This window comes from Scyliorhinus torazame, chromosome 3 (assembly GCF_047496885.1).
Source record: "Scyliorhinus torazame isolate Kashiwa2021f chromosome 3, sScyTor2.1, whole genome shotgun sequence".
Taxonomy (NCBI): Eukaryota; Metazoa; Chordata; class Chondrichthyes; order Carcharhiniformes; family Scyliorhinidae; genus Scyliorhinus; species Scyliorhinus torazame.
In genome coordinates, this window is record NC_092709.1 from 95,460,703 (window position 1) to 95,472,883 (window position 12,181).

At 46.9% G+C, this 12,181-nt stretch overlaps 1 protein-coding gene across 2 annotated transcripts in view; it reads right to left on the reverse strand.

The window, feature by feature from the left end:
* The window catches only part of lratb.1 (lecithin retinol acyltransferase b, tandem duplicate 1), a 270,816-nt gene that overhangs the window by 115,426 nt on the left and 143,209 nt on the right, over nucleotides 1–12,181 (reverse strand). For both annotated transcript variants that reach the window (XR_011940145.1, XM_072496002.1), the window contains exons 10-11: nucleotides 10,301–10,365; nucleotides 3,613–3,719 (exon numbers count right to left, since the gene is read on the reverse strand). Coding sequence is in view for 1 of the 2 variants with exons in the window: in XM_072496002.1 (XP_072352103.1) it covers nucleotides 3,613–3,719; nucleotides 10,301–10,365 (172 nt within the window). In the remaining variant the exon portion in view is untranslated. The remainder of the gene's footprint in view (nucleotides 1–3,612; nucleotides 3,720–10,300; nucleotides 10,366–12,181) is intronic.

The following is a 12,181-nucleotide window of genomic DNA, read 5'->3' on the forward strand; positions in this document are numbered from 1 at the left end:
AATCCCATTGACAAGCGGCAGGAGTAGAGAATCCCACCGCCAGCGAATAATGTCCCGCCGAGAATCCAGCCCATGGACTCCGAACCCATTGCGATGTGTTCACTGCCCTTTGAACTAATCAGCAAGTCACTCAGTTATATCAAACCACTCTGAAAAAGCTGAATAAAGAAAAAACTGGACCGACCACCCAGCATTAACCAAGACACCGGACATGACAAAAGCACACCCATCTCAATTGACCCTGTAAAGCCCTCCTCCCTAATACAGTACCCAGGATTCCATGCATGTTAAACAGCTGAAGCAGACAGAACTAAAGAATCTCACAAAAAATCAAATCACAACAGGTCAAACGGGGCAAAATCCTGGAACTCCCTCCCTAACAGCACTGTGGGTGTACCTACACCTCAAGGACTGCAGCGGTTCAAGAAGGCAACTCACCACAACCTTCGGAAGGGCAACTAGGGATGGGCAATAAATGCGGGCCTAACCAGCGAAGCCCACATCTCGTAAATTCATTTTTTTAAAAAAGGGTGCAAAGGAGATCTATCAATGTTGCCTGGGCTGGAGGGATTTAGTTATGAAGACAGAATGGATTGACTGGTGTTGTTTTCCATGGAGCAGAGGAGACTGAGGGGAGCCATGATTGAGATTATTGTTACCCCACCCCCCCGTCAAAAGATGCTCAGGTCCAGTGAATTGGCCATGCTAAATTGCCACTTTTGTGTCCAAATGTTGCGTGGGGTTATGGGGATAGGGTCTATGCAGCGTGTTCATTTGGAGGGTCAGTGCAGACTCGATGGACCGAATGAACTCCTTCTGAACTGTAGGGATTCTTTTTTTTCATAACTTTAGAATACCCAAATCGTTTTTTCCAATTAAGGGGCAATTTAGCATGACCAATTCACCTAACCTGCATATCTTTTTGGGTTGTGGGGGTGATACCCACGCAGACACAGGGAGAATGTGCAAACGCCACACAGACAGTGACCTGGGGCTTCCTCCAGAACTGTAACGATTTTAAGAGGGCAGCACGGTGGTGCAGTGGAAGCACTGCAGTCTCACGGCGTCGGGGTCCCAGGTTCGATCCCGGCACTGGGTCACTGTCCGTGTGGAGTTTGCGCATTCTCCCCGTGTTTGCGTGGGTTTCGCCCCCACAACCCAAAGATATGCAAGGTAGGTGGATTGAACACGCTAAATTACCCCTTAATTGGAAACAAATGAATTGGGTACTTTAAATTTGTTAAAAAAAAGAACTGTAACGATTTTATGATTCTATGAAATCCAATCCAGCAAACCCCTCCATCAGCCTTTCTCAATTATCAGCAAATGATGGAAAGTGTCAGCAGTATTAAACAGCACTTACTAACTTGCTTATCGATGCTTAGTTTGGGTTCTGCAAGGACTGCTTTTCTCCAGACTTCATTACAGCCTTGGTTCAAACATGGACAAAAGAGTTGAATTTCAGAGGTGACGTGAGGGTGACTGCCTATGACATCAAGGCCACATTTGACCGAATGCACCATCAAGAAGCCCTGCAGAACTGAAGTCAATGGGAATCAGGAGTAAACCTTTCGTTGGTTGAAGTCATAACCAAACCAAAAGGAGATGGTTGTGATGTTGGAAGTCAATCATCTCAGTCCCAGGACATCGCTGTAGGAGTTCCTCACAGTAGTGCCCCATGCCTACCCATTTTTAGCTAATTTATCAATGACCTTCCCTCTGTCACAAGGTCAGAAATGGGATTGGTTTTTGAAAATTCCAGTGTTCAGTTCCATTCGTAATTCCTCAGGTAGTGAAACAGGCATGTTGCAATGGGCAACAAGATCTGGCCAATATTCAAACTTGGGTTGATACGTGGCAAGTAACATACTCACCAGATCATTGTCAGGCAGCGAACATCCCCAACCACCTCACTTTGACATTCAATAGCATTACCAATTATGAATCCTCCACCATCAACATTCTGGATGTTAACATGGACAGAAACTTCACTTGACCAGCTACATACATTCTGTGGTTGCAACAGGTCAGAGACTGTACATTCTGCAGCGAGTAACTGCCTCTTGATTCGACAATGTCTTTCCACCATCTACCAGGTACAAGTCAGGATTGTGATGGAATAGTTTCCACTTGCCTGGATGAGTGCATCGCCAACACCCGGGAAGCTGAACGTTATTCATGTCAAATCAGTTTATTTGATTGGCGCCCCTCGTTAAGCATTTACTCCCTTCACCACTCGCGCACTGTGATTGCAATTATCTACAAGATATGCCACAGCAACTTGCCAAGTGTCCTGACCTCAATCGCCTAGACGGGACTATGTAGCGGGGGCATGGAAACACCACCAAATTCTCCTCCACTTACACAGCTTTTTGATTTGAAACTATTTATCTGGCTATCACTGTCACTGGTTCAAAATTCTGGAACTCCTTCCAAACAGACTGTGATTGTACCAAGACCACATGGATGGCAGCAGTTCATACAGACCACTTATCACCACATTCTTATTGGCAGTTAGGTATGGGCAATAAATGCTGGCCTAGCCAGTGATTCCCACATCCTACGAACCGGAAAAAAAAAATTCCTTCACAAAAAAAGAAGAGAAACCACTGGGTTGCGCACCATTTCTCTAAGTCCACCAATGATTAGCAAATGATAGATAAACTTGCTTATGTGGGAAAGTCATATCACAAGTTTTCTTCCCCTTTTTGCGATTTTCCCTTGCAAAGCAAGAGACAGATACCACCAACCATGCCATTCTCAGTAGCCAGGTGCACAATAGTTTGCTGAAAGTGACTGTCTTCCCTCCTGACCAGCCCTTTGTGATGATCTACGCATACATAGCAGAGATCAGGAACACCGTCCCCACAACCTCCAACCTCTCCATATGGAACTGGAAAGTGGAAAGCCTAAAATGTATCACTGTATGGAAATTGTTTGTTCAATATTTTTTTTCTCTACTCATTCATGGGATGTGGGCGTCGCTGGCCAGGCCAGCATTTATTGCCCATCCCAGAGGGCATTTAAGAGTCAACCACATAGCTGTGGATCAGGAGTCACATATAGGCCAGACCAGGTGAAGGTGACAGATTTCCTTCCCTAAAGGACATTAGTGAACCAGATGGGTTTTTACGACAATCGACATTGATTTCATAGTGATCACTAGACTTTTACTTCCTAGATTTTTATTGAATTCAAATTCCACCATCTGCCCTGGCTGGATTTGAACCAAAGTCCCCTGGGTATGTGGATTACTAGGCCAGGGACAATATCACTATGCCACCGCCGCCCCTTCTTTTCGAGGAGGAGGTTCATCGTCTTCTTTAAGGAGTGGCAAACGTAAGGGGGTGGGGAGGAAGAGGGGTTGGGTTGTTATATTATGTTGTGCGCTATTTTTGTTATTATTATAATTGGAAAGTGGATCATGTTAGGACATGGAGGGGTTTTGTATTAGGACTATAGGTTGTGGATGATGGTTACATGTATTCTGTAAATAATTTGAAAATGCCTTGAACGAAAATATTTTTTTAAAAAAGCCGAGTGGCCACTTTTCTGTGCTGACAATTGTATGATTTGATGTGAAAAATGTTTTTATATTTACAATAAGCATACCTCTTCAAAATGCTCTCTGCTGTCCTTCTTCCCTTTTCCACAGATCGGGATCCTCCCACTGGGCAGACAGCTGTGGCTCGGTAACCATCTAAATATGTAGCACAAACCTAAGTACAAATGGTGTGGAACAAAATGATACATCAGGAACAAAGTCAGATGTAAGTTATTAATCTATTGAATTTTAAAAAAAGCATCAATTTCATTCAAGTGAGAGATGACGGGGAGGGAGGAAACTGATGGAACCATAGCAACCGATAAAAGTACTTAGAATATTAGGATGGGATGGCTGTGAACAGGCATGGGAGGAACTTACTGAGCTGATAAGATACCAGCTGATACTGCTTTCATAAGGGACCAAGATGTAATAGAAGTGTTCAAAATTATAAGAAGTTTGATAAAGCAAATCAGTGAGTCAGTAAAAAGGAGAGCAAAATTTCAAGACCATCTCGGGTGGTCAGGAGAATTATATTTTTACTTTTCCAAAACGCAGCTGGGATTTTCCAGCCTGGCCGTGTTGGGCCAGCCTGTTTGATTTACGGCGGGTCCAGAAGATCCTGGCGAAGGGCGAGGCCAGAAAATCCTTCGGTCATAGTTTCAGTCTCAATCTATTACTTCTGGTCCTAATCTCACTATTTGATTTAAAATAACATTCCTTGGTGTACTTTTTCTATTCCCGTAACAACCGTACATATTTCTATAAAAGATCGCCTCTCATAGACCCGCTTCCCATGCTGAAATGCCCAGCAACTAGAGCTAGAAGCTGTATTGAAGGTGTGGTCTCACCAGAACACTCTACAGTTTAGTCACAACTTCCTCGGACTTTTACTTTACTGCTTTCCCTTTGTCGTTTTATTGGCTTTCTTGGTTTAACTCTGAACTTGTTTATCTTGAGCATTGAATCGACAAAGACTCCGAGGTCTCTTTCAGCTTCATCCTAGTCTATTGTAGTACATATATTGCCTATTTTTTCTTTGATTTTCAGTACTATACACATGTCTGCTTTATGTTTTACCTGTCATTTTTCTGCCCACTTAGGTATTATTTTCAACTCATTGGCTTCTGACCTGCCTCATTCGATTCCACTGCTCCTTCTAGTTCGGTATAGTCTGCAAATTTGAACAAAGTCAACAAGTCTGTTGACCTCATTTTTGGGAATTTCACCACGCTTACCAACTGCTAGCTTGATGTTGTAGCGCTGAGATTTATTTTTAAAGGTTGTGTTTAGTTTCTGTGACAGCTATTTTCTAGGATAATCTTTGCTCTTTTAATAATCCTTTGATTTGTTTCTGCTTTCTCTTATATTCATCCCAATATACCTGCTTCTCCTTCTTCCCTGCATGATTTGTAGAGGTTTTTCTTACTCTTTATCTTGCTTTTTAGCTGTTTGTTGATCCATTTAAGCTCCTTCTGCTGAGTTTTCTGGTTTGAGGAATGTACAAGTCCAGCAATATAAGTCCCGCTTGTTTTCTACTGAAATGTTGGTAAACAAACTTCTTCAATCCATTTGCTTTCATTGTTCTGTCATTTAAGCTTTTTTCAGAGAGCCAGCACTGGCACAAGATGTCAAATGGTCTCTTGTGTTGTAAACTTTCAATGAGTCTATGATTATATATCCCAAAGTTGAAGGATTAAATGTCCATACTTACCACAGAAAATTATGCAAATAAGAAGAATGTCATATTACCATAACTCATTTCCTAATTTATGAACGTAATACGGACATGGTTTAAAGTTTACTGTAGCTGTTTCTCAAATGTCAGGTTGGTTCAGTTAGTAGCACCTTGACACTATAAGCCCAGATCCTCTCTAGGCCGGTTTAGGGGAACGCAAAGATCCTACTCCACTACTTGAAGAGCCGTGTTTTTTCCATTGTGGGTCTGACCAAGGTGACCAACTCTGGGAGAAAAGTAAACGAGAATACTATGCTGGAGAAGCAGGAAGAGGTATGCTGGTGAGACCGCAGGAGGGAGGTGTGGGTGGGTGTTCTGGCGAGATCACAGGAGCAGGGGAGTGCGGGGGGGGGGCTGACACAACCAGCATCAAATAAAATAGAGGCTTGATTGTTCATCTCACTGCTGTTTGTAGGGCCTTATCGTCTACAAATATGCCTGCTGTATGATTGCATAATGTAATTCATTCTAAACATCATAAATGCAATAACCCTCGAGACCCACGGGGACGACCCAATTGATCTCCCTGTGGGGCTCGTGGAATACGAGCTCCCCCGGATGAGGGACGGAGGCCTAACAGCGGGACTCATTAAAACGGACTGATAAAATCCGGCCAGGGTGGGAACCGGCATCTTTGGATGGTCCTGGCTGGGACTGGGTGTACTGCCTGCCGCTTTGCGGTCTTGCGTTTATTTACGTAATAAACCTTTGAGTTTGAATCCTTCTTGGAACTCCTGTGATTATAATACTGGCAATGAGGAGAAATGGAACATAGTCTGCAATTCTGGACATCCAGACCATGGTTGAATTTCGCTACAAGGGAAAAAGGTCAGAGCAGATTTCAAAATACCATTCTCCGGGAGGCTCATTGCTTTTGACGCGAGCGTAGAAGACTGGACCCAACTGGCTGAGCAGATGGGTTACTTTTTCGGGCAAATGCTATTAAAGGGGACGATTGCCAAAAGTCAATACTTCTGACTGCCTGTGGGGCCCCTACCTTTAGCTTCATCAAAAGCCTGACCTACCCTGTGGCTCAGATTCAAAAACCTTTGATGAACTGGTAGCACTTGTGCCACACCATTATGACTCCAAACCGTTGGTAATTGTACAAAAGTACAGGTTCAACACGGCTGGGAGAACCCAGGGCGAGTCAGTCACAGAATTCTTGATGCACCGACATAACCTGGTCGAGCATTCCTTTTAGAAATGCTGATGGACTGCATCCAGGAGGTATGTGACCATCAATACCCGCAGGGGTCTTTATGAATACACCAGAATTCCATTTGGGGCATCGTCCGCCTGTGTAATTTTTCAGAGAGTCATTGAAAGCATCCTCCAAGGGCGGAAGTTTACTTGGACGATGTCCTGATCACTGGAGCCACCAAAAAGGAACACCTGAATAATTTAGAGGAAGTCCTCCGCCAGTTCTCTGAGGTAGGCGTCCACCTAAAAAGGGGCAGTGTATATTTCATGCAAAAGAGTTCACGTAACTAGTGTACCAGTTCAATAAGGATGGCTTGCACTCGATGGAAGAGAAGGTATGAGCCTTCATACAGACCCTCACGCCTGAGAATACAACCGAACTATGGTTGTTCTTTGGACTTGTAAATCTTTACGACAAATTCATCCCAAACTTTGCAACCATTCTGGCATCGCTACAAGAACTCTTAAAAAAAACATCAGGCATGGAGGGCACCCCAAGAAGAGGCGTTTGCCAAGGTAAAGCAACAGATGTTGTCCTCCAGGCTACTAATGCACTACGACCCTTCCAGACCACTCTTGATCGCTTGTGATACCTTTCCATGTGACACTGGGGCAGCGTTGTCCCACAGGATAGATGACGGGCCTATGCGTCAAGGACTTTGGCTGATTTACAGCATAAATATGTTCAGATCGAGAAGGAAAGGCTGGTCGTAATCATCGCAGCCAACATGTTTATGGGCGGCGCTTTACGATCATAACAGACCACAAACCATTGCTCATTCTGTTTAAGGAAAACAAGGCAATCCCATCAAAGCTTCGGCCTTGATACAGCATGGGCGCTCTTATTGACGACATGTGAGTATGTGTTTGAGTATCGCCCGGGTGCACAAATCGCACATGCGGATGCCTTGATCCAGCTCCCATTGCCGACATAACCCCCTGTCTCCGCCAATGGAAGACAAGGTCGCGTTGTCCCTGAATTTTATGGACACCTTGTCAGTCACTGCCTCGCAGATTTGTGAGTGGACACAAAGGGACCTGACCTTAGCAAAGATGTTCGCCAGAAGCTACGTATGGTGACCAGGACTTGATGGCGACATTGACAGGTTGGTTCAGCAGTGCACCGCATGTCAGGAGCATCAAAAGATCCCACCAGCAGCGTCTCTTCACCCCTGGGAGTGACCAGGCTGGTCTTGGTTACGGCTGTACGCCGACTTTGCCGGAACGTCCCTGCTAATCGTCGACACTTACTGAAATGGTTGGACATCTACCAGATGCCGTCCACCACTTCAAGGGCTACCATTGAAAAGTAGCGCCATTCATTTAATACCCATGGCATCCCGGAGATGCTCATTACAGATAATAGCACGCCGATTACTAGCGAGAAATTCTCACATTTAATGAAGTCGAATGGTTTCGGACCACCCTGTAACACCCCTCTTCAAATGGCCTGGCTGAGCGGGCGGTACAAGAGACATAATGAAACAGACCATAGGATCCATGGAGATAAAGTCGGCATGGTTCCTATTTAGCTGTCACATATAACCACCGGGGTGGCACCAGAGGAATTAGCCTGACATTCCTTAATATTTGTGGGAAAGTGGAGAGAAGCCATTGGGCGGGATTCTCCACTCCCGCGCCGAAGTGCCCACGCCGTCATGAACGCCATCGAGGTTCACGATGGCGCGAAACGGTCCCAACCGGACCGATTCAGGGCCCGATAATGGGCTAGGAGCGGGGCCACGTCATCTACATGCGCCAGGCCTTGTCGCCGCGTAAAGGCGGCGCCGCATACATGACGCGGCCAGCGCCGCACAACTGGCGTCACCCGCGCATGCGTGGTTGCCGTCCTCTCCGAGTCCGCCCCGCAAGAAGATGGCGGACGGATCTTGCGGGGCTGCGGAAGGAAGGAGGTCCTCCTTCAGAGAGGACAGCCCGACGATCGGTGGGCACCGATCGCGTGCCACCCCACATTTGAGGTACCCCCTGGTGCAGGATCCCCCCTCCCCCCCCCCCGCAGGCCACCCCCCCAGCGTTCCCGTGCTGTTCCCGACGGCAGCGACCAGGTGTGGACGGCGCCGGGGGGAACCCGCCGTTTTGGGCTGGCCGCTCGGCCCATCCGGGCCTGAGAATAGCAGGGGTGCCGGAGAATCGCCATTTTGGGTGTCTCGGGCGATTCTCCGGCCTGCGGCCCACGGAACTCGACGGGGCCGTTCCCGCCACTTGTGAGAATCGCGGGGGGGGAGTCGGACCGGTGTCGCGGGGAATTTTGCCGGCCCAGGCGATTTTCCCAACCGGCGCGGGAGTGGAGAATCACGCCCAAGATCTCAAGAAACAATACCATAGCCAATGAAAGCAGGACAGAGGTTTCCGGCCAGGGGACAAGGTCTGATCTGTGTCTGGAATTTCGGAGGCGGTACGTAGTGGAGAGGACTGGACCGGTCTCTTATACGGTCTCCCGTACCGGCCTCCCCGAACAGGCGCCGGAATGTGGCAACTAGGGGCTTTTCACAGTAACTTCATTGAAGCCTACTTGTGACAATAAGCAATTATTATTATTAAAACCAAGGAGCGAACAATGTGGATTACCTTAAAGGCAGGGAGCCTGTACTAGGACTGTCTCTGCTGAATGAGTCAGCTCTCCACCCCTTCTGCCCGTCACCCAGGGGCCAAGGGACAACATTCCCCAGGGGCCAGGATGCAGAGATGCGCAAGGCGGAATACTCAGGGTCAGACATGGAGTCAGACGCATCCATAGGCTCGGATGACAGGTTGACCAAGGAGAGATCGCCGACAATACTCCCCAGACGATTGGCATGGAAGCGATGCTCGCTGACGTGTTATATGCCCCCGACCCATCCCACAACTGCTGGAGGCAAAATCGCAGCGAAGCAACGAAGGGGCCCTTCTCCACCCTCTCTGATGGAGGGACTTGTGGACTTCGGGGGGGGGGGGGGGAGGGGGCTGTAATAACCCTGGGTTATTGATCTCTCCATGGGGCACGTGGAAGAGAAACTGCCCCGGAGGGCTGAAGGCCAAAAAGCAGGGCTCGTTAAAACGGACCGATAAAAGCCGGCCAGGATGGGAACCGGCCTCTTCGGATGGCCCCAGCTGGGACTTGATATACCAAGCACCGCTTTGCAGCCTTGCATTTATTTGCAAAATAAACCTTTGCGTTTAACTTCTTCTCGGGACTCATGTGATTTTAATAGTAAAGTACGGTATTTAATCATCCATCACATTGTGCACGGGCATCCTTCTCATGTTCCACCATCTTCCACAGATAGTCATCCTCCTCCACATATGGCAGCCATCATCTCCTCCACATCTGACAGCCATCAATTTCTAGTCTTCCTCCTCCACATGTTAAAGTCATCCTCCTCCACATGTCAGTTATCTTCCAGGTATAGTCATCAGTCTCCACATATTACAGTTACCCTCCACATATTAGTCATCATTATCCACATATTATAACCCTCCGCATATTACAGTCATCATTCTCCACGTATTACAGCCGTCATCCTCCACATATACAGTCATCAACTTCCATGCATACAGTCATCAACTTCTGCAGTCATTCTCCTCTATATATTACAGGCATCCTCCTCTATATATTATAATCATCACGCTCCATACAATGCATAACCATTACTTTTCAGGTAATGCAAAAATCATCCTACCCCGAAGTCATAATCATTCTCCATTTAATTAATTTCAAGAAATCAATTGATTTAGATCATGCAATAAAACTACTGATAAGTAAGTAGTTATCATATGCTTCATTTAATTTTTGCAAGCATTTCTTTCCACAGAACCTTGTAATTGTCAGACGGAGGTAATCCTCTGGCTCCTTGAACACGTACTGCTCCACCTTCTATATCTGCAAACAGAAATAAAAGCATCCTGCTTTAGTTTTGGTACACCATAATCGGAAAACAATTTGAATGGATTCCCTTGTTTTTTAACATATTTTATAATATGTTTGCTTATTTGAAAGCTATTACAGAATTTAGTCAGATTTACCAGTAGGGTGTAAAAGATAATGCGAAGGTGAACAATATTAAAATCTATAATGAATGCTAACTTTCCTTTAAATCACCAGACCAATTTAAATTTCAAAAAGACAATAAACGTAGTCAAGCAAAAGAGAAACAAAAACACAACTTCATCTTGAAAGGAGGAATTTGCAAACTTTGTTGAACCTGAAGTTATGGATGGAGCTACCTCAAGATGCACCATAAGCACAGAGGTTAGCACTGTTGCGTCACAGCGCCAGGGACCCGGGTTCGATTCCCGGTTTGGGTCACTGTGTGTGCAGAGTCTGCATGCTCTCCCCGTGTCTGCGTGGGTTTCCTCCGGGTGCTCCGGTTTCCTCCCACAAGTCCCGGAAGACATGCTGTTAGGTGAATTGGACATTCTGAATTCTCCCTCTGTGTATTCGAAAAGGCGCCGGAATGTGGCGACTAGGGGCTTTTCACAGTAACTTCATTGCAGTGTCAATGTAACCCTACTTGTGAGAATAATAAAAGATTATTATTATAAACTCTGAAATCAGTACCCACCATGCCAACTTGTGTACCCTGTTTATACTGCTTAGCTGCATACATAATATGCAGAACTCCATTTTGTCAATTTTAAATGTGTTGCGAATACAGATGGAAGGTTTACATTTTCAATGCATTTAATTCAACTCTGTAATGTTGGGTGCTTGTTGAGAAGTCTAGGACCAGGGAGATAGTTGTAAGGATTAAGCCAGACCTTTCATTAGGAAATACTTTTCCACCCAAAGGTGGATATATGGGTGTGATTCTCCAGCCTCGTTGTACTCTCGCTTGAGCAAAACGAGGCGGGTGACTAGTAGGAGAGGCCGAAGGCGAAACCATGCCAGGCACTAGTTTGCGATGCAACCGGCCCGCTCCCATAGGCGCAATCGGGATCTCCCAGTAGTGTGGCGAGAAACCAATTATCACCACTTAAGCAATATTTCCAGACAATTAATGGGAGCCACCCCATATCCAATGCCCTCCGCAGGGATGTGCCGCCAAGGGAGGGTTGGGGGGGGGGGGGGGGGGGGGGGCGGTGCAACCGCACGCAGCACCACCAAGCCAACCCCTGGATCGTGTGTGCCTGTTCCGAGGGGAACCCTAGCCTCTGCTCCTCTGCCCCATCGACTACCCATAACCCCCACCAACTGCCGAGTCCTCTGGCCATGTGGCTGGAGGCTATTGACAAGAGGGAATTGGCAATCGTGGTTAAGTGAGCACTTCACACAACCCAAGTGGATTCCCATGGATGGATGGCCATGTAGCATGTGGGAGTCATTGCCTAGCATGCCAATCAGATCATGATGCCTGGACACTGTGGGTGGTAACACCACACAGGCAGCAGCTAACATCTGAACACCCAGGGGATGGGACACAGCTCCATGGACATGTCCATGGCTGAAGGGTGTGAGAGTGTAACAGGAAGGGGACCAGCGCCTGGTCCAAGTGACGTTATAAGCAGGTGTCCAGGGTACAGGGTCTGGGGTCTGATGAGGGGTCCTGCTGCGGTGGGCGTGCATGGGCAGGGCGCTCTGGGTAGGGGTTGCAGGGGAATCAATGGGGGAATGGAGTGTTCCGAGGTGGGAGGCACCGTTGTTTGTCAGTCTAACACCCTCTCCCAATGCCGTACAGATATTGGACGCTATGGACGGT